Raw genomic sequence first — 27,914 nt, 5'->3', positions numbered from 1 at the left:
AATCATTCTTTTCTTCCTCATTTTTCTTCACTGATGCAAAAGCAGCATTACACAGTTCATAAAATTAGCTGTGTAAAATGTGATTTTCTTCTCTTCAGCCAGAAGTAAATCAAGCCACAGAAGTTAGGGGGAAGTGAGAAAAAGTTTAGGAAGCTAAGAGGGGTTTTATTGTTGTTGATTTCGGTTTTAGTGAGAGGGAAAGCATTCAAATGACATGTACTGAACAATTTCACTTCTCTTATCCCTTTTGAAACACAGGTTTAAGGCAAAAAATTCAAACATTTTATTAAAATTAATTCATATAATAATAATTTTCTAGCACCTCAGAATTATATACACCTGATTACAAAAAAAAGACAGATGAATTTGTGAGTGCTACAACTCATGCAAATAATTCAACACATACATAGTCATTTATAAAATGAGTTACTGCAATTTTAATCACCATACAAAAATTAGTAATCTAACAATAATTTAATAAATTCAGGTCACTTGGCACAGTGATTACATCTAACTACCTAAGTCTGAACCACTGGAAAATCACCTCTTTCACATTCTCCTCTATGTCAGAGTCCTGAAATTCCAGCTACATCTGTTGAACAGCCTTAACTGATTTGCTGGACAAGTTCTGTCCACAGAGGCACACACAAGCCTGCTCTCCTACTTCTAGTTTAACATAGGGATGTGCTACACAACTGGAATTTAATAGTTTTATGTGTTTTTAAGACAATCAAGTACCTGAGAGCATTAAGAGCATTTTTCTTAGTCTAATCTTAGCCCTTATTTCTTTAAACATAAATTTCTGAAAGTATAACAAATCCTTTTATTTTCATTAAAAAATTATTATCCCTGTTCTGATTACGAAAATGTCAGATTGAAGGGATCTAGGGAAAGATGCCTTTACTCATGGCAGAGCAGGCATTGCCTAGATGGTCTTAAAGGTTTCCTGCCAACCCAATCCATCTTGTGATTCTATGAAAATGCTGAAATACATTCAGCAGCATTTCTCTATGAAATATTATACAAATGCCACTTGAGTGCTAGCTTTAGTTTTTTGTTTATTGCAAAGAGCAGAAGAGAGCACAGTAGTCCTTAAGTGGGTACAATCACACCTGAAATGATTCCCAAGAATTTCTTGATGCTTGTCTTATAACACACAGCTGTGAGAAACATTCTGCGACTGAGAGGATTGTTACTTTCCAGGCTATAAATGGATGCACAGTAGAAGTAAAGAGGACTGAAGCTTATGTCAGCAATTAAATAAAATAAAAACACCACACCACTTTAAATTAAGCAAATCTGCTTTCATCCTATTTCCTTGAGCATTCATTAATGGAAAACTTTGTTATTTATTGACTTTTACATGACTTTGGAAGCCTATTCCCATTAAACTTCTTTAACATATTTAGTGTCAAACAAAGTAAATTGCCTCCATAAAATGGAAATTTTTTAGTGGATAAACCTCCACAATTCTAGCAAAGCCCTGTTAGGTGGAACTTTCCTAAACAGATCTACAAGCCTTGGTCTGAAGTCAGTTTTTACAACACTGACAGCCCCGTGTTTTGGAGAAACACACATTTTAAAAACATTGAATTAAATTAAAAACATGTACTAGCTCCACAGGTTAGGCAGCAAAATGACTTTACTGTGCTTAGAAAATAACACTCCACCTTCCTAACTTCTGAACACAATTAACACCAGCAATATCACCAATTGCTAAAATTGTGTGTACCCAGAGCATCATGGTCTTGTGGGTGAAAACAGTAGACAAAATAACCATGGGAAACTAGCTGTGCTATTGTGAGATGGGACTGGTAAAGTTTCCAGTGATTTAGCATTTTTTCTTTATATTCTGCTACATCTAACTTTTCCCATCACAGTTGCTGTGTCTTCTGCATTTGTTTTCTTTTTTATTAAGCAGGTTGGGAGATAGGGAAGTGCTAACCCAAGGAAATTACACAGCATTTTCAGAATTTCTAATTAACAGGCACGTTAGTAACTTGGTATCTAAAAACAATCTCAAATGAAACATAATTAGTATTCTTTTTAATTTAAAAAAACATTGACAGGGAAAATTACAAAACTTGCTTATTGAATATCTGCTAAAAATCACATACACATGTGCACAGGCAGACACAGGGAAAAGAGTAATTCCCCACTACCCTGTAAGAGACATGCTAGTTTGGGGTTTTGTATGGACAGCAAAGTTTGACAGCAGCAAAGAAATTGCTTACACTTATTTCCAGGGAGGATGAGTAAGTGATTATTTTGTAATGTTTCCCTAACTAGTCTGCTCTTCTTTGCACAAAAAAAAGGCATTCTCAAAACTACTCTGAGCACCCTCACAAAAAGGAAGTAGCTGGATATAATTAGATAGCAGAACAAGGAGTCTCCTGGCCTGATTCTATAAGGCAAATTAAACGGTGTTTGGATTATAAGAAAAAATATGGTCTCCATGTTGATCAATGTGCACACACAAGATCCAAGAGCATCATCCTTGTTGAATGGCTCAGATCTACAACTTTAGTTCAAAAGATGCTGCTTAAAAATTGCAGTCCTGTCAAAAGTAAAATCCTCATATGACTGAGAGAAGGGCTTACTTCAGATTTTTTTTTACCATTGTAGTGGTTCAGCTATTATGCTTGTGCATTTCTGATAAGGAGTTTCTCCTTTCTGCTTGCATAATATACTTAACTGGAGAATTCAGTATTTGAAATTACATGTAGACTTCAATGAGGGAGCGGATAAAAGCTTCACTGCATATCCTTTGCAAAGAAAAACAGATCCAAGAGGAATTTATTAAAATGTTCTTTCCTTGAAATGAGGAGTTTTACTTGCATAACTTCACAAGCTGCCCAGGCTGATCAGCAGCAAATATACTGGCTTAAAAATTGGATTGCAGTACATAAATTTGCATCTGAACATACTTGAACTGGAAATCTCTTAGCAAAGGATTCACTTTTTATCTTTTCCTTTACTACATTTTTGCTTTGATTTTATTTTTTTTAAAATCTCTACAGACAGAAGGTTTAGCAGAGTAAATAAAAAACAGTAGTTAAGTTGACACCTCTTGAAGGCAAAGACTGCTAAGGAATACCTCTTCCATTGTCCATACACAACATAGATGCTGTATATACCAGCAGCAGCAATCAGGCTGATATTTTTAGCTACCTGTTGCAGTATATGTGGTACAGGATCCACTCAGAAATTCTCAAATGTAATTTTACTGACTCAGCAGCCAGAGCTACTTCAACAGGAACATTTTGACCAGTGAGGAGTGGGCAGGTCACTTCCACAGAGGTGAGCAAGAGCACTTTCTAGAAAATAAACTTAGTCAAAGTCAGATGCTTACTATTTACAATGATAAAGGTATAAGCATATATGTGTATATTTAAAAATCAAAGTTATAATAATATAAATATAAATAATATAATAATATAAATATAAAGCATTTTGAAAACTAGTACCAATGTTAAATTTTTCAATGGCAGGAAAAACAACTAGGAATCAATAGACAAAAATGCAAATAGCATGAACTCATATTTGTAATTCCGTTAATGGAAACACTTTGAAGTTGTTCAATGCATAAACAGGCATTCAAAGGAAAGGGAATTAAATAACTGGTTCAGTACTCCTGGTGGCCAAGAGTCTCATTTGCACATGACACAGTTTGAATGATTAAAGATGCATATCAACATACACAGGTGTCTGTATGCTCTTCTCCATCTACGTTTATTTTAACACACCCGCACACTGTGATGGCAGACAGACACGAGGCTGGGTGGGTATGAAAGTCACACAGCAACCATGGAAAGAGAAGATCCTTATGAAAGAAAATACAAAGCATGAATAAAAGACTGAGGAATACAGAAGGAATACTTGATTTATAGAGACTTTTAAATGGACCTTACACGGCCCTTCATGGGAAAAAAAACAAAAACAAACAAACAAAAAAAAGTCAGAAGACCCCTTCCAGTGTGGCAGGAAAAGTGGTTGCACTAATAGTAACCAAAGAAAGCAAAGGTAAAAGAGGTGAAACCCTGAACCATGTAGTCACAACACTTAGCATAGCCTAGCAACAACAAAAGTAACCATTTTAGTCCCAATAAGGACCTTGCTCCACAGAAAGAAAAAAGGCAAAAAGTAAACAACTGTGCCTGAGGTAAAATATTAACTTTGGGGTTTATAAACTTTCTGTGTGAATGACTAAGTACAAGCCTTGTCCACAGCTTGCCACGCCATTAGGTTTAAGCTGCAAACTCACTGCTGAGCAAGAGCCAGTCTGCAGGAGTAGTAAGAACCTTGCTTTCATTGCACTTTGATATATTTACTGACAAACTGAAGCATTAGTGGAAGTTTTCACTTAACTTTGTTTAATTTTAAGTCTAATTTGGGTGTTCCTGCAGCATTTCCACTACAGTTCAGCACAATGAGGGACACAAGTAAGAGGTGACCCTGATTTAGACCAAAACACAGAAAGCAGCTCAGGAAGGGCTGCAGCCTTTAGGCACAGACTGGGTTTCATTCCCTATTCAAATAAGTGTCCCATGAGACCTAGATACACCCTATTAGAGAAACTAAAGCAATTCTCAAGTATGCGTTCACTGTTAAAAAGCCAACTAAAATCAGAAATGTATCTAAGACATTCAGCAATACCTGCAAGTATGCTATTTTACCAAAGGCATTAGTAATCTATGGACTTTCATTTTAATGAGTTTTATGTCATGTACTTAGATTCTTTTTCCAAGGCAACTTAGTAAGAAGCAGAGTCTCATTCATACATACTGGGAATATCTGAAGTGGCCTTAGAGCAAAGCCTCTCAAGCTTTATGTACAATTTGTTGCAACAACAAACAAATTGTACATAAATCAAGTATCAAACACTGGCCCTGTTCCTTCATTCACAGAACCTGTAAAACCACTGTTTGGCACAGCACAGAGAATTAACCATCTACATCCTGCAGGAGAACATTAGGATAAAAAAAAACCTGAATTCCACAGTGAAATGAAAATGCCTAACACTCAAGTTCCCAATAATTATAAAATGCAACAATCTAGTCACAGTAATGCAGCTGACCTATTCACAAAAATTCTAATTGCCACGAGTGTGAATAGATAGAATAGAATGAAGAATGGCTGCTCTTACTAAGCTCCATTTCCAGGTGGATTTATTGAGTGCTGAAGTCACTGTTGTGGATTTGGGAACTCAACAACTCATCTACCACAGTCACCAGTCTTCTCCCTCACTTCAGAGGGGCAAAATACAAAACCTACTTAACAGTTTTATATATAGGCTGATTCTTGCATAACAATCTCATGAGACATTTTCTGCCCATAGATAAGAATGAGCTTGGAAAGTCAAAAAAATAAATATCCAAAGAAGAATTGTAGCTTAAACACTATAATCTCAAATGAAGCATGAACAGCCAACTTCATAAAAAAAATCTTATTTTCCAAGTGCTACCACCACCCCAGAGAAAACACAGTACTGCAAGACCCACAGTTTAGCTTGTGTAGCAGAAACAAAGTATAATTAATAAGTAATTATGAGTACAAGATTCAGTGAGCTCTTGCCAAGTAAAATATTACATTGTTTCATTCCCCTATGTCTCTGAATCCCACACAGGATGGGATTCAGAGGGAGAGGGAGCAGCCAGAGAGTCCAACCCTAGGTCAGAGAGGTAAATTTCCTTTATGCTGAAGGATGCAGGGCAGCATTGATGCTCTCCCTTTTTGTGTGTTGGAGGGAGGGCAGGACTGGGCCATAACTCCAGCAAGTTCACTGCTAGACACCTGCAAGAGCTTTTACAGGCAGAAGACAGGAGAACAAATTCAGAAGCTTCTCAGACACCTTCCACTCAGCCTGATCAGTGAGCAAAGGCACCATTCTCCCTTTGCCCATTACCACCAGTCGTGGGCTCAGCGTGGAAATGGACTGAGCTCAGCAGCCAACACGTGCATGGCATGAACACCTGGCACAGGTGACCCAGGGGCAGAGACTCTCTGTGCAGCGTGGAAGTGGCTGTGCTGCTTTTGGGGACAGCCTTATCCCAAAAGCAGACTCCTCTGAAGAAGGCAATCAGTGATACCAAGCCAAAAATCATGTCCAGAACTCGGTGCTACCCTTGTCTGACCCCAGCACAGCCACTCTGGGGCAATGTAGTACCATGGTCCTTGCTCCACCACTTTGGTCAGGACCAAGGAGTAGGCTTGGGCATCAGTACCAAACATGACAGCAGAGCCCACGGCAGCTGGGGCTGTGAGCTCAGGACTGCAAGACCATAGCAACCACCAAAACATTCATGCTGCAATCTCCAGTTAACTGGAAAATTACCTGTCATTTTAAAATTACTATTATACTTTAAAAAAAAAAATCTTAATAACTCCTTAGACAAGTCTTGGTAGCCTGCATTTCAAGTTACTCATTGGTTTCATACAAGAGTTCTCAGAGACTGTGAAAGCACAGCAGGCTGAACCGTGCATCTAAGCAATGTGTACAGGAGAGAACACCATAGTCTTACCTGACAGATAAGCAAATTGTTTCTTTAATTGGTCCTGAATATCTGCAGCATAGAGAGGAATGATATCCTGATGCATGATCTCATCTGTGAAGAGAAAAAAATAAATTGCATTATAAAGTTACTTTATGCAAAATTTCACAGCACACATTAAAAAAAATAATCCCTAAAACAACAAAAACTGAGAAAACTAACTTTTGAAAAATACGTTAAAATCTTTGGAGTCTTTCAAGCATTTTCCAAGGGCAAACTTTTCTTTGAATAACACACTAATAAAAGAGGAATTTACATTTACTGACATTTAGAAGCAGTACAAAACTTCCACTGAACAAAACACTGTAAAACTAATATTCCTCAGGAATGATGTTAAACAGTGGGATTTTTACATATTAAATTCAACTTTTATTAAAATCTTCTCAATCAAACAAAACCAAGAAACTTCTGATTTCTCTAGCCTGTCATCCAGATTCAAATACTCCAAGAAAATTGCATTAAATAAAATCAATACAACTGGCTTGAAAGTACATCCTCCCCTTGAAAACACACACACACACTCTACCTCAATACTGAAAAGCAATGCTTAAGCTTTTATCTCAGCCCTTCCGCTTCAGCTTAATAACAACCACACTGCATTCCTACCCCTTGGTTTTCTGTCCCAGTGTTTCAGCAGAGGCGTTTCCCACAGCACGTTTCCAGAGCTCACACAGAAACTTGAGTTTTGCTGATTGTGACAAAGACTGCATGAGAGTTGCTTCACTCATAAACTAAGATCTCACTTTTGACAAAGAAACAAGAAGTTTTACTCTTTTGCAATTTCTAAAAAATAATTATTCCACATATTAACCTCATTGAAAAGTACAGAAGAGATAACGTAGCTTTTTCTTAATTTGGTTATTAACATTTCTTTTAATCTGACATTGTACTGACCTTGAAGTTTTGGTTTTAATGTACATTGAAATGCCATGAAGATAGGTTTTGACACTCAGAGCTATGAATGTGCACAGCAAAAGTAAGTAAAAACCTAAAACTGATGTAAGGATAAGTGTCACCTGCACTGAAGTACAAGATAGTACAAGCTGAAGTAGAGCTCTGGTCCTCAAGGACTTTCTGTCACTGATGTCTTTCAAACATTAGATCGTGAGCAGACAGACACTGCCATGAGCAATTCTCACATCTGTAAAATTCTGAGAACTGCAATTATTTGAGAGTAGCAAAAAAGCCACTTTCAGTTACTTCTTCCAGATAAGCAAGAACTTATACTGTGAAACAGAACTTCTCTGTTCTCTGTCGTCCCGTTGGGCAGAGGAAGACCCATGACCATTTTCAAGGTCACACACTGATCAGAACTATTTTCCTGCATCCGGCGAACTGCTGCCTGATCAGAAGACCTCTGCATATCATGCTATCAAACCCATAAGTGGATACTTTGAAGTGTCAAGTCATATTTCACCCAGTTCAGTCATGTCACCATTTCAATGTTTTCAACGGAACACTGAACGCAGATCTTTCAAAACTCTAATCTCAGATGGCCAAGTCATTTCCAGAAGAGGAATATCCCACTTCCCCAAAGGAAAAAGGATTTTCATTTATTTTTGCTGCCTGTGTCTTATAATATAAGGAGCCTCCCTGCAGCAGTGTTTAAAAAACTGAACAACCCTGATTCTGCAAACCAATACCTGCAGGTGCACCCATTAACCTGAATATAAACTCTTCCAGGATCAATGCTTATTTTTAGTGGGAGATGGAAAAAGGGAAAATAACATCATCAGTCTATAAAATGCCATCCTGTCTAAAGTCACAGGCAGACATAATTTTCATTACTGCATAGCATTGCACCCTAAGGATGTAGTAAAATAGTTGAATTTTGCATATGTAAGTAAACACATGACACATTACACTGACAGAAGCAGGCATGCCCAAGGAAGAGAAACTCTTTATGTATCATTACATAAGGATCACTATTTCCCCATGTAGCCCTGTGATCAATCCCACCACAATCTGGACATGTGCCAAGTCTAGATTTGATTGTTGCAGTGTTCCCTCTGATAGGAGCAGCAGCTTTTGCCACCCACACAGGTCAGCCTCGCGATACTGGTCAAATACCGCTTCCCTGAAAAGACAGTCTCTTCCTCCCCCTTGGGTTTAAACTCAGTTTTAACTCAAATGTAAGAGCCCATCTGTTTGCAGCTGGAGGAGCAGCACAATGTGGCACTGACAGACACCAAACTGCTCTTCCTGCTGCACTCCCCTCCACCACAGCCATCTCATCCTGCTCTTGCTGATTTGGTTTCAAGACACGCTCCTAAAAGCCAAGCATGCACTAAGGTCAGAGCTGATTTTCAATAATTTGAAACAACTAAGATTATAAATAGCAGCACAAAAAAATTGCAAGGAAATGCAACTCTTGGAATTGCCAAACAGGTCACATCCAGCAGCTCGACAGGATACACTTGAATCTGGTGTTACCACCCATGGATTTAGCCAGAAATCCCTCTTCAATATGTTTTCCTTCAGAGGAGATGCAATTGTAAAGACTCATTGCTCTGCACTGTTTCCTTGACATTTAGCATCCCTCTGGAAAAGAGAGTTCATCACAGTTTGTTTGGGGTTCAATCTGATTTCACTTCAAGGTTGTCCATCATTTCTCCAATACACTATTTCTTTAAAAGGACAAGGCAGAAAAAGGCACACATGCTAAATACTCTGTGAGAGCACACACTCCTTACTCTCATGGCCTTTGGGGAAAATATTTTCTTGGAAATGTTCTTTAAATAGAGAAACTGCCACCTGCTACATTCTTCGGGGACCATTTCCATTTTTGTAAAGCTAATTAGGTGCACATTAAAATATACAGAATTACTGAAAATCTGCTCACTGTTTTGTAAGGAATTTTTATAGGATCAAATTCCACTTGTACTTGAATGGATTAAGATTCACACAGCCCATTATTTTCCCTGTTCTACCTTTTCTGATTTACACAGTATTTTCAATGCAGATACCTAAGAGTCTGTTTTACTGTACCCAAAATTCATGTCTGAAAAAAGTTGGTGATATCAAAACATGCTTGAATATCCTGTCTTTCCTGAGGAGCTCACTTAAGAAGCTTAAAAGAAAGCTCCTGGGAATTACAGTGCAACTGGTATTGTAGGTGATAATAAACAGTAAAATAAAGTTCTCTAAAGTTAGTATTGCTTTTTTATTACTATTTTTTAAACCCCAATACATAAAATAGCTAGGAATGTGCAAAGATTTTTTTTCTAACCTGACAACTTTAGGAGGTTCTTTAAAAAAATCCCCACATTACCTAGTATTCAAATTATGACTGTAAGAGAGGGTAGAAGTGTCATCTTATTAATGTAAAGGAATCAGTTAAATATATGGTTCTTATTACAAAAAAAAAGCTTTTCTCGCTAAAAATGTGAACCACAATCGTGTAGATATATCATCTTCTAATTGAATTTAAATCTTGCTTTGATAGTCCTGTCTCAATGATAAAGAATGATGGCTTGGAGGGACCCGACTCCATCCCATCAGAAGCACCTGACTGCATTTCAGATGAAGCAGGATGACAGATTTAAGCACGAGGGCACAAAGATAACTTGTGCTTGAATTACCTGGTGCCATCAAGCCCTGAAGAACTTAGGATCTAAGAAAACAATCAATGTCACTGCAGTCAAGAATTTCCCTTATTGATAAAAAGCTCCTCTTTTTTTTCTGATCAAACTAAAACTCATCATAATTTGTAGTTTGTCTGACATGCTGAAGCAAGCCCATTTTCACAGAAGACAACATCTGAGTGGACTCTGAACTGACTGCACCCACATTACACACAAGGAAGACTCCCAACATGACTTGTGAGCCTTCTGCAACCAGTTCAATAAAATTCCCAGGAATCCAGCTGGAATTACACCACCCTTTGAGTAGTTCTGCAGGAAATTCTGTGGCCATTTCTTTATACCAATTTGAAAGCCAATCTAGTTGTTCACATTCAGACACAGTTATGCCTTTCAGCACAGATCTCAGTAGCGCATCAGAAATCAAATGACAAATAATTTTTCTTCCTCCTCTTTCTCGCTGAGTCTGCAAAACTTTAATGAAAACTTGCCTACAGTTTCTCTATGAAATCCATGCCTTAAATTGAAAAAAAAAAATGTATTTTTCTTAATCAGTTTTGCTTTGTTTCTTCTCTGGAACAGCCTACCCACCCAAAGAGTTGAATGCCTTTTATGAAGGGGGTCTTAATTTGAAAAACCTCTTCATTAAACCAGCCTCCCATCTGGTAATTATAAATGCAAGATAATGACTTTCAGAGCAGTCCCTTCATCTCTCTCAGCCCCAAGGCAAATCTTTCATTTCCTCATTCTTCCCTCTTCATCTTCACCCCCCGACCACCAGCACTACTAACAGTCAGCTCCTTTGTGAAGTCCCTCAAGCAGGGAAGAACCAGAGCAGCAGAGCTGGTGCACAGAAGCCCTCTTCTGCTCTAAGCCACCTAAAACTAATGAGCTGCTCGAGATGCCAAGTGAGCTTTCCAGCTTTAAAACTTAATTTTAAAACACACTGCTGATTAGTGACAATGCCTGCAAGCTCAGTGCTGGGTATGCTCAGGCACAACAGCTGCAGACCAGGCTCCTCAGGTCCTCATGCTATTTGTAGCCACACTGGGCTGATGACAGGAATTTATGCAAGTGCTCATAAACTAAGATTTCACAAATCTCACCAGTTCAAAATACCTTTAGGAAGAGTTTATGCCGATTTCATTTGACTACACCATCATTAAAATGATGAACCAGGAAAAATGAGTGAATAAACTCAAATTTTCATGCAAAACACGTGTCTGTTAAAGTGTATTTGGGAAGGAAATTATCACCTGGGCATAACAGTGCTTTTGCAACTTGTTTGTTCCTGGTGAGCTAAATTATCCTAAGCAAGCACAAAATGCAAGTTCTTTGCCTCTACCAGCATCACAGTTGCTGGCACAAAGAGATATAAAACAAAGTGGTGCTCCAAACAGCTTCATATGGCATTGAGTGTCCAATAAACATTTTTAATTAACAGTTGCATAAGAATTTTACTTGCAAGAGCTTTACAGACTACAGGTAAGTTCTGTCTCCCATTTCCTCTCCTAGTTAGAAAACACTATTTCCTCTCAAAAAAAGCCCTGATAAATAGAGCAGAGCCTTAAGATGAGATGTATATTTTTTTAAGAGAATCATGCTTTATACAAGTTCCACTTCCACAGCATTACTAACATCAGTAGATTTTCTGATTATAAGACTGTCTAATATTGTCACAATATGCAGAGAACAGCTCTACTATATACGCAGTGCTCCAACAGGTTAGGATGGAATCCCATGCACCTTCAGTGTTAAATAAGGATCTAGTCGAGTGAGTCAAGGCTTGGAAGTGGTACTGCCAAAGAAAATCTAAAATCTTAGGAACAATATTCCCTGTATTATAAGCCCAGGCACAGAGGACACAGGCACTTATTGATTGGGTGGTATTTTAAATGTCTATTGCATCAGAAAAACTGACAGATCCCTCACAAAGCCCAAAAATTTTATTTCTGCAGCACTGCTCATATTTCCTAAATTTTGGCAATATTTAAATTATTTCACTGAAGTGAAACTACAAAATTCTGCTTCGTTAATCATATCTGAAGAATACCACAACTACTTACAAGACACACAAATTAATCCCCAATCCAGAATTTAAATATGAGAGGCAGGAACTTGTTAAAGAACAAAAAATAAATCCCAACATCTTTGTACAGAAACCTACTGAACCCCCTACTTCATTCAGGTAATTTCTGCTTTCTGGAATCACAATATCCACCTGTGTCTTCTTTGAGATCACAGAGTTGGGGATTTGGCATGAGACTACCTACAAAACTATGAGAAAGATGGTTTGGTTTCAGGTAGGGAGATTAAACACAGATCTTTCCTCTAAAAAAAAAAAAGAAGTTTTGAGGTATGCAATGCTGTTGGCTCAGCCCAAAATTACAGAATGTGTACCAGTTCCCATTCATCTTGACTCAAATTATTAAACACCTGAACAAAAGCATACTTTGTGAGCCAACCAAGATTTTGTTTCTTTCAAAGTCTAATATTGGATTTGACCGCTTATTATACATGTCCAAGTACATTTTTCTCTTTCTTCTTCCACCTCCCCTTTTGTAAAAGGCAACAAAGTTCTTTGTCTTATTTTGCTAAAATAACATTCCCTCGAAGCACAGACGCTAGTGGAAATACAATCCCCTCCCTTTCATGTGTAATAGATGCATTCACAGGATACTATGAGGGCTAAAGCTACAGCTTCTTCCTCCTCTTCTTCATCAGTCACACCTACTTGACACACTACTCTGTAGTCCACAGCAGGGATCACCTTTAAGTTTGGATATAGCTTACAAGAGAGACTGAACACTAGCTAATCTGTAAGCAGAAGAAAACTGTGTAGCAGTCAGAAAGACCATCTAAGGATCAAACCCAAAACCTAGTATTCCTTTGTTCTTGAAGAAAAATCAAAGTAAGACAAAAAGTGAGAGGGATGTGGGTTGCAATTTTGCAAGACATCTCAAAGCTACCAGTTTTAGCATCTAATATTTTTCACCATGCTTTTGCTGCATACATGCTCAAGAGCACCCAGACTGTTTTGGTGAGGAAGACACATTCCTTGTGCTATTTCAAGTCATAATAATTACTCTTTCCAAACCAAGAAGTAAGGGGAACTTGGAATCATGCCACATAGTCATATTATAGCCTAAATTTGTATTAAGCACAAAATGGACTTGGATATAAAGCAGCAACAGTGTCAGGTGTACCTTCTACCCAAATGTATAATCAACTTCATGCGTATGGCATGTTCTTACTATTGCAACAGAAATATTGCTCTCTTCTTTCCAGGATGCCCTGAAGGAAGCTAAGCCTGCTGGTAAACTCTTTTTTGTTCTTGCAAGATAGTTTCAGACTGCTAGGAACCACACTTAAGTATTGCCAAAACTGCAGCATTGTTAACTCCCTAATACTGCAAATCATGCTGAGCGTACAGAATAAAAATACTTCTAAAGTATTAGATGTACTTAGTCACCTACAAGCAGTAGATTTTGCAAAAAAAGCAAAATTGGGGTTTTTTTTGTTTTTATTTTTTTAATGGAGAAATAGTAGATAAAGACTCAGCAGCAGAGAATGTTCCCCTAGCCAGGACTCAAGTGATAAGAAGGGAAGTAACCCAGCTGTGTCTCACTCAGTACTTTAGCAAGCCTCTAAAACATTAGATTTTGCCAACTGCCTTTTAGTAAGATTTAATGCTCTGAGAAAATTATTACAGGAATTTTGCTTTCTAAATACTAAAGCTTTGCAAAGAAGAGGAGGTCTTCCAAATAGAGAAAATGCAAAGATCAACCCCGAACAGAAGAGTCACATGCAAGGTAAAGGACTCATCTTCAGTGAGCCTTAAAAACTAATGATGCAATCACTCAGCTTAAACACTTATGCTGAAGTGGACATGTTTCAGAGAATTAAACCAAAGATTTGTCTCCATCTAAACCACCTGCTTTCAACTCTTCCTCTTCAGAAAAATATGTATCTCAAAGCAGGCCCCAAAGCTTTAACTGAAAACTCAACACACAGAGGACCAGCTGTATGAATATGACTACCTGGCAATTCTACTACAAGAATGCTATTTTTCTGTGTTATTTTGGAAGAATGGTAAGATTTTAAACATTGACTGATTGTACTCTGCTCAAAAACCAAAACACAAACACTTTCATAAAGCAGCAGAGTGGTAAAATCTAATTGCTTGTTGAACACATCTGTTCTGGAGATAAATTATAGCAGTGCTAACAATTGTGGGGTTGCACAGAATGGGTTGGGTTGGAAGAGATCTTCAAAGATCATCTGGTTCCAACCACACTGCTGTAGGCAGAAATGCCTTCTATTGGACCAGGCTCCTCAAAGCCCCATCTGCCCCCATTGTAAAAAAAAATTATTCTGTATGCCCAATCCAAGCCTACCCTCTTTCAATTTAAAACTGGTGCTCCTTGTCCTGTCATTGCAGGCCCTGGTAGAAAGGTCTTTCTTGACTTCTATCATTTCAACAACACAGAGGATGGCAAGAATAACTTCTAAGAGACAAAGTATTATTTTATGCTACTGCAACACAAGTACAGTTTTTCATGTAACTATTCATATAAAAACTAGTGTTTGGAAAGGGAATGTGTGAGAGAGAAAGAAGGGCTAAGTGTTCACTGAGAGGCTAGTTTAGAGCGATGTACTAGTTTTCAGCTAAAACATTTACTTGTAAACTTCCCAGTATTTGGGACTCTGATTACAGATTACTTATGAAGAACAGGTTGCTGAATTCATAACCCAGCTGGCTGTCCCACCTTACCACACAGATGACAGAGTTGTTAATGAAGAGCTCTTGAAGCACTGTGGCTTGCTGTTTAATGGCATGGAAAAGATGAAACACGTCATGCCTCTCTAAAGCACTGCAAATATGAACTACTTCAGGCAGTTCAGAGGAAGGACATGGACACAGTTCAGTATCTCCCACAGGCAGCTACAGAATCATTCAGTGCAATACAGTCAGCCTTGCTGAGACCTCTCCTTCACTTACATTTTCTCCCCTCTGCTGATGTAGGCACATAAAATACTCCATACAAAGCTCAGGAGGAAGAGGAAAGAACAGTGCCAGGGAATGGGACAGCCCTTTGCCCACTTTGAGCAGAATGTCCCAACAGCTCTCCAGAAGGGAATGATCACTGGCACACTGAACATGCCCACAAGAAGTGGTGGCAGTCAACAGATGAGAATCAAGCCTTGGCAGCTGCTAACAAAAGCCCTGCTCACTTATTTCTCAGTGATCAAATACAAATGAAAACACCCTATTTTAAACGTGGCAATTTACACAAGTAGTCCTGGCATGATTACATATGCACCACCATGATCTGACACAAAACACTCTCTGGTTCTACATTCACTGTCTCCTACAGTAATCAGTGGTTTCCTAAATCCACCCCTCCCCCTCAGGGATGAAGATGAGGATGCACATAAAGAACAAAAGTTACTCAGGCTTATTACTCCACCCTTTCCATCTGGTCATCCTCATCTTTCTTAAACCTTTCATTCATTCCTTCTAAGCAGCATGCCTTTTAGTATTACCCTGGTAGCATCAAGCAGAGCATTCAGACTCACATGTTGAGAGCTGGTAATACTAATTAAAGATTAGTAAGAAGATCCACCCTTTAGTTAGAAGACCCACCCTTTACATACCTGTTTTATTTAAATCTGACATTTCAAAAGCAACAGTATTGTAAGGTTAGACACCAGTCCATGGGCTCGGTGCTCTCTGTCTCCTCTGCAAGAGTCATGCATACCAAAAGCAGAAAACAGAACTGGGAACGTAGATTCAAGCACCAGAATAAGGACGCGATTTTGCTTGTCCCTGTTCCACAAAACATGCTTTCATTTTGCAATTGACTGTGGCTGCACTATTAACTGCAAATAATATCTCTACTATTTCACTGTATCTTAACAGAAACAACATTTCTATAGAAAGCTCTGACTGAAGGAACTAAAGAAAGAATTAATTTTAGATCAACCCGCCTATACTAACAACTAGGGGATGCCAAATTGGATCTTATGAAAGAAACATTGCTTTTTCTCTACCTCCAATAGGGATCAGGAGAAATTGTGTATCTGCTATTCACATAAAATGCACTGAACTGAAAATTAAAACACTGTAAACCAGAAACAGCAGGACAGCTCTCTGCAACAGCAAGTTCTCCCTGTAAGCTTTAGCAGCTGTTCTGATCACCATAATCACGGCATGAATGAATAAAGTACCTTCCATGTAAAATACAGGAATAAAGTTTGTGGATGCATATGGTACACTGAGAGATACATCTGCAAATAAAATGATACACTGCAAATTTACACAAGGACAGAACACACACCCACCAATAAATTATATTTATACACAAATGCACACAAACAGAATACAACTTTTGCCTTTGTATTAAAACACATCCCATTTTCCTCAGTAGGAAAACGTTATCTGGCAAAGTTCCTGCCTGACCCACAATCAAGCAACTAACAAAATTTTAAACACTAGACACACCTGTGCATTTCTTCAGAAGCAGCCACAATTCAGCAATATCTTTGTAGAGCAAGGAGATCAGGCTTAAGGTCATGTTGCTTCTAATCAATTTAGAGCAAAATAGTTCCGTGGACAGTGACCTATTTATCTGTGAGCTCATCCTCAGTGCAAAATGAGAGCGCAAAACTCCATCTTTCACTCGAAGCCAAGCCACTGGGGGCACAATGCCTTTCTTCAAATTACATGCAGAGTAAGTGTGCCTGTCAGCAGGCTCAGAGGTCCTCCGAAGGGCTTGCTGGCTACCACTTCTTGTCTTCCTGCATAAAGCGCTGGCATGCATTAGATGCAAGCTGTTTGCTTTAAATATGAACACATGCACTGTTCCAACATTATCAGAGTAAGAATGCATTAAAAAATTAATCCTAAGTGCGCCTTGTCAAAAAACCCTCCCTTTAAAAGCTCTAGTTTTAACAAACAATGGTACAGTAAATCTAGCATTATCATCTTTTTCTACCACTCACCCCTACTCCACACAGGGAAATTAACTGCCCAAGGAACAAATGCCCTCTTTCCAATGACCCTTTAGCTAGAAAGCTCCCCAGAAATACAGTCAGCTTTTCCTGTTTGTAAGGGAATTCTCACCCACATGTCTTTAATAGAACTGAACTGGGGTGCTTTCCTTGGTGGGAAACCAATCAAACACCTGTTCCCTATGAAGGAGCCTACCCAAAGCAGAAGGAGGTGACAAAAAGGCATTTTACTAATGTTACTTTGCGGGTGAAAATACACTACAATCTTATGAAGAAGACAATGGAAAATAAGGCAACAAACGACAAAATAAACTAAAATAGGAGTATTCCATATGATTTTACAGACATGAATGCTGAGTGGACTTGCTTTGCCTGATCCATTCAAGTAATTGCTCAGTGACAGACTAGCTGTTAATTAATACACTTGAGATTAGTTATCGGCCATTCAGACTCACAAAGAATGAGCCAAGGACCACGAGTGACAGCAACAGCCATATGAAAACAAATGGACTGTTTTTCTTCACTTCACAGTGTGGTAAGAGTCCTCTCCCAACAACAGAGGTCAAGGAAAGAGGACAGCGAGGATAAAAAGCTTGAATTGATGGTTACATCTGTTCACAAAATCCCATTTGCAGATGGAAAAAAGCTCCATTTCTGCATCAGCACTCCCAGCCTCCAACCAATCCCATAAAAGAAAACCAAAACAAACCCAGGTCACTCAGAGACCACACTAGAGGTTATTTTCTGAAGCGCCCCACATCTGTGTTCCCACCACTCATCTGCCATGGGGCAGGAACTGTTGGCAATCCCACACTAGTCAGATGTAGTCCAACAAACCTACCATCTATACAAACAGGTTTATTCAGTGCACAATGTTAATATGTGACCTGAAGAATATAATCATTGTAATTTATTTTGAATTCTGCTATTTCATTTTGGGGTCAGTATGTTTTGTAGTAAGCCAAAACACAAGAGTTTTCTAAGCACTATCTGTTTTTAAATAAAAGCAGATTTAAAAGAAGTGACACTCCTTAGAAATATTTTACTTAACTTTTAGCTCTTCTGTATTTTATGAGTGATTAGCACATTAGATTGTGCAGAGAGTTAAAAGATAGTGAATGAGTCTCCACACCACTCCCACAAGTCATGTAAATACTCTCACATGTGAAAGCTGAGATGGAGCAGGTGACCTCTCTTAGATCAGGTAACAGCATCTGTTGCCCTGTCAGACACAGGATCTATGTCTTGGCTCCAAGCCCAGACTCCCTCCTTTCCAGGACAGCCACCTAACCCACAGGGTGGAGCGTGCTCCCAGATCAGTATCATGACTTGTACTCCTCAGACAAAGATCACACTTCACAGCATTTTTATTTCTGGCTGTTGCGCTACAGCACGGCTTCAGGAAGAACAGTCTCAGATACCTTATGCAAGGATACACACTGATATTAACTTCTTACTTAACAGCACCAGGCTGGTATCAAACAGTGGGCAGAGAGTCCACTGCAATATGCTTGGCTGACCAGGTACTTCTGTTAGGAGTGGCATGGGCTTGGTGTCACCTGCAGCACAGCATGCAGGAAGTATAACCCTTATTATCTGATTGATAATAAAAGATGATAAAGCAGACACAGGGACACTTTCCAAACATCCATAGGGAGGGAGAGGAAGTTTTATAGCTTTCCTTCAGAGATTAAAACCGTGAAAAAGAGGAGCTACACCCTTCTCCAGATAGGAATTACTCCCACCTAGATCCACACAATAAGACCGAGGAACCTGATACTTTTGCAAGCTGGCTACTTCCTTAAGAAAAATGAAATACAAAACCAAAAAACCCTCCATGAATGTAAAAGAGGAAAAACAACGACATATAACATGTTGGTTGTGCTTGTTCTCACTGTCAAGATTGAGAGGAACTATAAATCCTTGTATTAATCAACACTGACTGCTCCAGAGTCCCTTCATGTTGTACCCAATGTAGACAACAATTGCATTTTAACAGGCTTCTGCCTTCAGATTTCACAGCAGAGAAAACAGTGAAATTAGTCATTCAGGTGAAAACCTAGTACTAGTTTTAAAACAATTTAATTTCTTGGATTAGCACAATAGATACATGGAACAGCCATCCTCCAGGCTCCCGCTTAGATTATTCTTTCCTAGCCTGAAATCTCCAAACCCCACAGCCACATATATTGTAGAACCATGGAATGGCCTGGGTTGGAAGGGACCTGAAAGATCATCTAGTTCCAATCCCTGTGCCATGGGACACCTTTCAACTAGGTTGGTTCAGAGCTCCATCAAACCTGGCCCTGAACACTTCCAGGGAGTGTGAGTTTTTTCCCAGACTGATCAATGTAATAATGTCTGTGGCTAAGAGCACCAAAATACAGCACTTGTTCCAACTCTGTTATCTTTCAATCTTGACCAACAAGGCACACCTTCACCTCCCACTTTTAGGGACCAGTGCCTTCAGACTTAGCAACACACATGAAGAAAAAGTACATAGAGAGAGCTCAGCTCTTGCTCTGGAGGAGCCTTGGAACCTGCCCCCCACTCTGCTGGAGGGACAGAAGCCCCCACAGTGTCTCTGTGGAACTCAGTTTCAGATGCCTGGTTAAAAGGTGTTCAGGTAAAGGTGATTTTTTTTCCCTAGCAGTTCCATTTTGCACAGAAAGATGGGCTGATGATACTACAGGCTCTTAGGAAACACTCTTCTGGTAAAAGAGGGTTCCAGCCAGTAACCAAATGGCTTTTTGTGTTAGCACTCTATTTTGGACTCTGTGTGTGGAGGAAATGTTTGCTCTATGGTTACAATACCTGAATTCCTGGCTGTGCATTTCAGAGAAGAGCAGAAAGAAAGAGCACTGAAGCATAAAACCTTTCCCTGGCTTCCATGATACAGCTTAAAATAGAACTGGAGAGGAAAATTATGCTATGTGGGCATGCATGTTAGCAAGAAGACTTTAGGGAAAATTTAAGCTCTATTAAAACACAAAGAAGCAGGAACCCTCCTGAGAAAATCTTGGTGGGCACAAGAGTATGCATTTATAAATGCAAAGAAATTAATTTCAACTCCACTCAAGCTCAGCACTCAGGTTAATTCTCCCTCCCACCTCAGCATGGGATGTGAGTGACAGGCTCCAGCCTGCAGAACTGAGGAAAACACTGTGGGAGAAGCTGTTAAAGGATGGATGCAAAGTCAATTGAGGTTAAAGACTGTTATCCTAGTTTTATGAAACCCAGAGAAGGAAGCTATGACTATGGTTTAAATATACAAGATATTGTACCTGCTTTATAAAGCATGTGGAAGTGTGCAGCATAAGGATGGCAATGTTTGTGGTAAAAGATATCGAAGTCTGACAAGTTCAACATTAAAATATAATTACTAAACATATTTTTCCATTAGGGATGCTGTACTTAGCAAAAAGCACACCAATAAAATAATGTGGCATTCAGCACGACAAGAGCTATCCTTATAGCATCATCCTTAGTATAATGCAAATGTATACACTAAAAAAAAAAAAAAAAAAACCCTAGCAAAATATATCTAACTCACACCTGTAGCTGCAAATTTATAAATATGTGGAGTTTTGGAGACATGGAGAAATTTGATGCATAATCTGTTGGCTTCTAGTTTAGTATACCAGACTATTTAAAAGCTCCATTCATTTTCTTCTTCTAATCCTTCCTGATGTTTTTTTCACAGAATGGATGCAAAAGAAGTTTTGTTCTTTTTGAAGTCATCAAGCACTCAAGATTTACTCTTCTGTCTGGTTTACATCAAAAGATTCCAAGGATTAAAATTAGTTTATACACCCATTATACATAAACACACACATACAAACATAAATGTTTCTACTAATCCATTATACTAAGCAGCTTGTTAAATCTTCACACAGCAACAAAACTAATCCATTTTGAAACTGCTTTGGCAATTTTCAGCTTGGATGCTAAGTCATCAAAAATGATCTCTGCATGATTTCCAAACTTAAATTTAAGCAAGTACAACCGATCAAAAATCATGATCAGGAAACAACAATAAAAAACCCCAATTAAAACTTCCATCCATGAAGAAATATTTGCATTGAAAACAAGCATGCTGGTAAATACAAATAGTTGCTGGAGCACTTAAAAGAAAAGGATGCTGTTCAATAAAAAGACTGAACCCTGTACTATCTTTCAAAAAGATAATGCCTGGAAAAAACATAAGGAAAGCTGCTGAGAAATTACATCTTAAAAGTACACTTTGCTCTGTAAGACAATAATAAACTTCAAGGTCTTGAAGATTACACATCCTTCACACCAGGTATCTAAGAAGTAAAACAAAAGGCAAAAGAACACGTCAGTGATTTTCAAGGCAGAGTAACACCCTACCAAGGATGGTACTTCTCTGGCCTCATGACTACTCTTCGGGGCTTTCCCCAAAGCCAGAAGCCTGGCCACTGAATGCAGTTATCACACATCTGTTTCAATTTCTAATTTAAAAATTACATCTTTCTGGTGTTCTGTGTACTGAATTTTAATCAGTTTATAATTTTTTTATTTACGTGTCCGTTCTGAACAAGCTCCCCCACAAGTCTTTAATCATAGGCTTCTCCTTGGCTGTGCTGCAAGGTTTACCAAGGTTTCTTCTTTCAGAGAGACACAAGAACTGGACTTTTTTTTTTCAGGATTAATTTAATCACACATGAGTTAGTAGTAAGCACTTTATCCTGCAGTATTTAGTGACAGTTCCCTCTGTCCACAGCTGCAAAGCCAACAAAGAAATGGATGTGACCTTTTTAACTTCACAAGCAGCAGCAGTACCCAGAACAGCAGTGCCTACACAGAGATGCTGCTGTCCAGACTGCACTGTGTGAGGAAAAGAGGACTTGTGGCTTGGGACTCAAGGTTTCTGCAGTGGTGTTCAAAATCCAGAGGTGGGAAATTGCAGCCTGATGACAACTGAAAATTGTAATTCAAGGTGGAAACCAAATCACTGCTGAGCCTGGATAGAAGGCAGGACTAAAATTTGGAAAATTCAAGAGGATGAGATCCATTTTTATACTGGCAGTGGGATTAAAGAAGCAAATGAAGTGGAAAAAAAATGGATGTGGAGTTTAGTGGCAGAAGAAAGGAGAACTCAACAGTGAGTAATACCAACAGAAACACACAATGAAAGCAGCACAGGAATTAAAATTAGGAAAGGAAAAACAGGTTTATTATGTATTCTGAAACACATATATTAGTAAGAATATTAATTCAGTAAGCAAGGAAAACCAACAGAGACCATTACAAATGATGAAGTGTTGTGCCACAATCACAAATATATTTATAGCCAAAGTATAAAATAGAACTTTGTCAGCAATAGGAAACCCTTTTTATGACTCTTAAAGTACACAGAATCTTTTTTTTCCCCAGATGAACAAGATACTTGGGTAACAGAAAAACTTTCAGGTCAAAAGTTCTGGGAGAACCGGTTCCAAAGAAAATATCATGTGCTCCTGTAATACTGATGAACACAGGAAAAGGGTACAAAACTATTTTTTACAAAGGAAGGAAAAGAAAATTTGCAGAAATCATCATTTCCGAAAATCCATAAAGAGCAAACAGGACAGAGAGCCAAGAAGAGAGACCTGCTTTTGATCTGAGGCAAAATTAAGAGCTAAAAAATATTCATTGCAACACATCTCTAAAATAATCAGCTGGGGTGGGTTTGGACAAGTTAGTTGTGATATTTCAGTACTGAAGGATTACTCATAGCTTCAAATGGAATAAAAAAAAAATCTGGTTATGAGATCATATCATTACTTGTCATCTTAGATTGGCAAATATAAACAAAATTCTTCAGAATGGGCCATCAACCTGAAATCCTTCTTACACTGTATAAATCTGACCCACACTGTTGTGGGATTACACTTGAAAATGGTAAAAGCTACATAACTGATAGGATAAAAATGCCTTACTTATCAAGGCAGCTTTGGTTTTGATTTGGAATTTTTGTGGCCTAGGCATGCACACCACAGCAAGCTGTCTCTGGCTGTGCAACCCACAAAGTCCCCACACATGGGAAAGGTGTGAAAAAAAATGTAAGCAAATGCACTGAGCAATCCTCAAAGGTCACCATTCCCCTCGCTTAAATATTTCCAAAATGGTATCTCAATTTCTCTCACTGTCAATTATTTCATCCTTCTGGGCTTCAACAAGCTCCACAGTTTTCTCAAGACAAGAAGAAACTTAATATCAGCAAAACACAAGACCATTTTTCACTCATCAAAAAGGAAAGAAGCAGAAAACAGATTGACTTCTTCTGGAGAGGCGACCAGGAGAATTGTTTTAGGTTCTCAACAGAAATTAACTTCCTTTAAAGAAAGAAAGTCTCACTACAATGAGAGAACAAAATATCTTATCCCTTGTACTTAGCAGCATGATATTCTTGGTTAAATTTAGTCAGTGGAAAAGAGGTAAATTCACAGGAGTTGCATTCTGTGAAAAGACATGACATAAATCACACTTGACTTTTTTTATTTTGTAGATGCAGGATTTTAAAGAAAATAGTAACATATTATTTAAAAAGGGAGAGATTCCTTTAATGAGACACTTCTCTAAAATAAGTTTAAAAAATATAAGCCTGCAAAGAGCTGTTGTAACATCCATAAACAAGTGCAGCACAGCAGCTGTAACCATGTCCAGTTTCCAGTCTCCAAACAGGGATCCAAACAGGAAGCCTATGCCCTTACCTGATTGAAAAAGCAGCCAGTCCCTGCGATTTTAATCAACCTAAAGCAACAGGCATTCTCCTTCTTTTCCAGTTTCCCGGGATGCTTCCTGGCCCATTCAGGAAAGCAGTGTGGAGTACAAGCTTTTCAACAGCAGCATTACCTTCATTTTCCACATCACAGCCTGCTCCTTGCCCTGTCAGTGCATTTGCTTTTGGCCCAGGTCTGACACAACAAAACCACACCTCTGCCAAGAGTGGCTCATGAGCGTCAGCCTCTCATCAGGCCAGATTTTTCAGCACATCTTAAAAACCTTCACACTGTTTTGAGATGAGCAATAACAGAAAGGGATGTGCCAGCCATGTAATTACATGAACTTATATAAACCTGGCAGCCCACCACATCAACCTCCCAAACCTCCACCAATTAGGATGTCACAATTAACAGAAAGCAACCCTTCTGGGGTCCCCTGCATCTGCAGTTCTGGGAAAATGCTTCAACCCCAAGAGGCTTTTGAAACAGTTTCGTGTTTCTTCTCCTTTCCATAAGGAGAATGGAGATGTAAAGAAAGATGAAATGAAGGCCAAAGAGCAAATTCCACCTGTTCTGACACATGTAGCAGCTGAACTAATTCTCATGAATCTCACAAGTGTAAGCCACAACAGAGGCACAACTCCCAGCCATTCTTTCTGCTCTTCCTCTTGTTGACTCTGCAAAAAAATGCATTTATTTTCCACCAGCTCCTGCCTTACCAAGTGTGTACCTGATTAGTTCAACGTAATTTCAACTGAGCTCTTACCCCTGTATTTGCACTAAGTGAAAAAGCACAAGGCAAGTGCATCAAAGGTGAGGGCACTCTTTGTAGTTCCCTGCACCACGGTGGCAGCAAATGAGGCCTCTTCAGTTCAGGTCTCATCCTACAGCCCACCTCTGAAATATTTAGCAGTGTCTTTTTGATATGACAGATTTTATGCCCGTTGCCAAAAGCCCCCACCTCTCCATGCTCAAACACAGCACATCCTGTAACTGTGCTGTGTTCAGCCCCACACTAGAGCAGTTCAGCCAATGCTGAACTCTTCCAGACACCTTTCCAGGACACCAAATGCTCAATACCAAGGATAAAAAATGCAGAAACCAATTCAGAGAATCAGCAAAGAACCAAATATTCTCCTCAAACAAGCAGAACAACAACAAAGAAATATTAAGAGTATTAAAAGTACCCCCATTCCCAACGAGGATTTATTTGCTGAACTATATTTTTGAGGGAAGTTTCAGGGCAAGAAATTGAAATTTTCTTTCAGAAATATCTTGTACAGATTTCGTCAGAGCATTTAGAGGAATAAGGTTTAAGGTTTTTTTCATTTTTTTTCCCTTTCTGAGTCTCTGGAAATCAGCTCTCAAGATTTTTTCTTCAATGGAACGTCTTCTCCTGTGCTATGAAAGAATTTGAAACGGCTTACATGTAACACATACTCAAGTTCCTGCTGTTACTTACATGCAATTCCTTAGGGCACAAAAAAACCAATGCACATCTTATTTTTAATAACCCTATTTTATTAATTAGTGAAGAAAATAGCAGCTCAGATACAAACAGACAACAGTATATATTAGCCTTCACAAATCAACAACAAAAAGCCTTAACTTCACTGAGCTTATTTCATGTTTTCTTCCTCAGGCAAGCAGAAAGAAGCTCTCATTGTACCTGGGTGGAATGAAAAAACTGAGCTCTATTTTGAGCTTGCCCAAAAGCACATACATCTATCTGCCTGGTACCTCCTGGCAGCTGAGTGGTATTTAGCTTCAGCCAGCCCTGCTGGGGTGAATTCACAGGCATTAAAGGTTTACAGGTGCAGCCACCAGCAGCTGGCTGATAAAGAGCTTGTGCAAATACCCCTCTTGCAAGGAGGTCTTTAGATCAAGCACTGTGCTGTAAACCAGCAACCAAAGCCTAAGTGCTGAGAAATAGACCTAATGCAAGCCTGTTCCCATTTGTGGCAGCAGTTCCACTGAAGTTATTGCCTCCCATGCAACAGCAGAGATTGGCAGCTAATCAGTATATTTCTGGTGTACTCCACAATTTGGCACATTGCAACCCAAAGCCTACTTTGTCACGTTTTCTCTGCTTTTATATTATTATTTTATACCATATTGCCTCCCCTCACTTGCTTAACTGTTGGCACTGTGCTCTAAAACATGTCTTCTCTCCCTGAAGCACCAATGCCTTTTGCAGGTTACAAGAGCAACCTCTGTTTTTTCCTTTCTAAAATAAACATGGTCACATAGAGGAAATTGTTTTAAAAAATTTAAACTATTCAAGCCCATTGTTTGCAGAGGAGACTTCAGGGCAGCAGCACGCTACCATGACTGGGCTATAGAGCATCCACAAAAATTCTGGGCACCACAAGGGCTTGAGGCTGCCTTGTGCTGGGAGAGGGGACAGAGCATTCTCATTGTTTAAATGTAAACAATAATAATAATAGGGTTTTGTAACAGAGAGAAGGAAGCAAACTAATGTGGAAAACAGTTGTTATTACTCTGTTTATGACTCCTTGTTCCCAAAAAATATGCTGGGTTACTTTGTAACACTGAAGGGGATAAACTAAGGTGACCTGAAACCGGGCAAATGGCTGAAACCCCATCTGATAAGATGGGCTTGGGAATACCTTTTCTCTTTTCTGCACTGGAAGCATGCCAGAGTGGAAATACCGGGTGGAGGATCCATAGCTCTTGTGACTGTAAGACTTTTATCCTCAAACCCCCAGTCAAATTCCAGTTATTTAGGGATTAAACACTGCCAAATGGCAGCTTAGGCATCTTTAGGGAGGAAGCTCTTACCTGAGTCCAAGCACACAATCCCCAAAATACCTCCTGACACCCCAGAACCTGAAGTTCATTACAGATTTTCCCAACACACTCAAGTTCTCTGCATACAGTCTGATCTGTATTTAGCCAACTGAATATAGAAAGAAACTTCAAGTGCTGGGCCAAACACCCAAGTCCTTCTTTAGGCAAAGGCAAAGAAACAGGCTTTATTGGGAGCTACTAAGACAGTTCTTATGTTTTTAGGCTTTAATATTAAAGGTAGATAAGCAAAGGTAGATAAAGGTAGATAGCAGCAAACCTCCTTTAATGCTTTCAGTAAATGTAGAAGCAGATGTTGGTTTTGTGCTGAACTGGAGGTGCACATTATTCATACTTGGGAGCAGGCTAACCAACTTGGAACACCCCAAAAAACTTGGAATCTTGAAATTTTTTCCCAAAGAATTGAGCCCTAAAATAACTCTATAAAGGCAAATTACAACATCTGCAAAAATTATTATTACAACTTACCTTGCAGACAAAGAACATCATTTTCAATAGCTGGAAGTCAGAAAAAAAAAAAATCAGAGAAAGAATCAAGGTCAAATGCTTTCACACTGAAAGTAGTAGACACCACCTGTACTTGCACCTGAAGTCCTCAAACAGTCTTTGATAGCCATCATGGTAGATGACACAAATCATTACCTGTGCCCCACATGCACAGTCAAATTAAAATGTCTGAAGGCACTACTAGAGAATTGGATGGCAGAAGCTAGAGAGTTTGAAATGACACTTGGAGAGCTGTGTTCTCTCCAGAAGGACATGTTTCTAGTTTCTGTTTCAAAAATGCAGCTGTAACAAACAGTATTAGAAAGATAAAGTTTCTCTAATGTAAAAGGATAGAGACAACATATTGAATTCTTCACATCCTACCTCTCCTTAAAAACAACTGACATGTTGATCCCTATCCACTTTCTCATATACACCTTTGGAATCCACCAAAGATGGTAAGAATTGGGAAAGTACTTGGCTAAAGCAGAGAAAATGTTTATTTAGTCATGATGTCTTAGGTACTAGTGGGTATTCTTCTCCACAGACTCACTGCGTGAAACAAGCTGCTTGTGTTTCATGAAAGAAGACAAAAACAAAGGCAATATATATTGCATCTTTCCTTCAAATAAAAGCCTGAAAAGCAAGTAGCTCCTTCCCCAAAGGCCAAAAGACACAGATCAATGAGTTCTTCCACTAGCTCTCTGCCACAGAATCATATAAAC

At 38.9% G+C, this 27,914-nt stretch overlaps 1 protein-coding gene across 15 annotated transcripts in view; it reads right to left on the bottom strand.

The window, feature by feature from the left end:
• Positions 1 to 27,914, bottom strand: part of MCF2L (MCF.2 cell line derived transforming sequence like) — a 155,919-nt gene that overhangs the window by 59,974 nt on the left and 68,031 nt on the right. For 12 of the 15 annotated variants that reach the window (XM_088051822.1, XM_088051808.1, XM_014248738.2 and 9 more), the window contains one exon: positions 6,522 to 6,605. In XM_088051822.1, the coding sequence (XP_087907948.1) occupies positions 6,522 to 6,605 (84 nt within the window). Of the gene's footprint in view, positions 1 to 6,521; positions 6,606 to 16,637; positions 16,656 to 23,862; positions 23,881 to 27,171; positions 27,202 to 27,914 lie in introns of those variants that run through there. The other 3 variants (XM_088051809.1, XM_088051817.1, XM_088051810.1) reach the window with 3 other exon arrangements.

Source organism: Pseudopodoces humilis, chromosome 2, assembly GCF_049639895.1.
Source record: "Pseudopodoces humilis isolate 2021_Gansu_Grassland_sample_001 chromosome 2, ASM4963989v1, whole genome shotgun sequence".
NCBI classification, from domain to species: domain Eukaryota; kingdom Metazoa; phylum Chordata; class Aves; order Passeriformes; family Paridae; genus Pseudopodoces; species Pseudopodoces humilis.
This window is presented reverse-complemented; position numbering and strand designations above follow the sequence as displayed.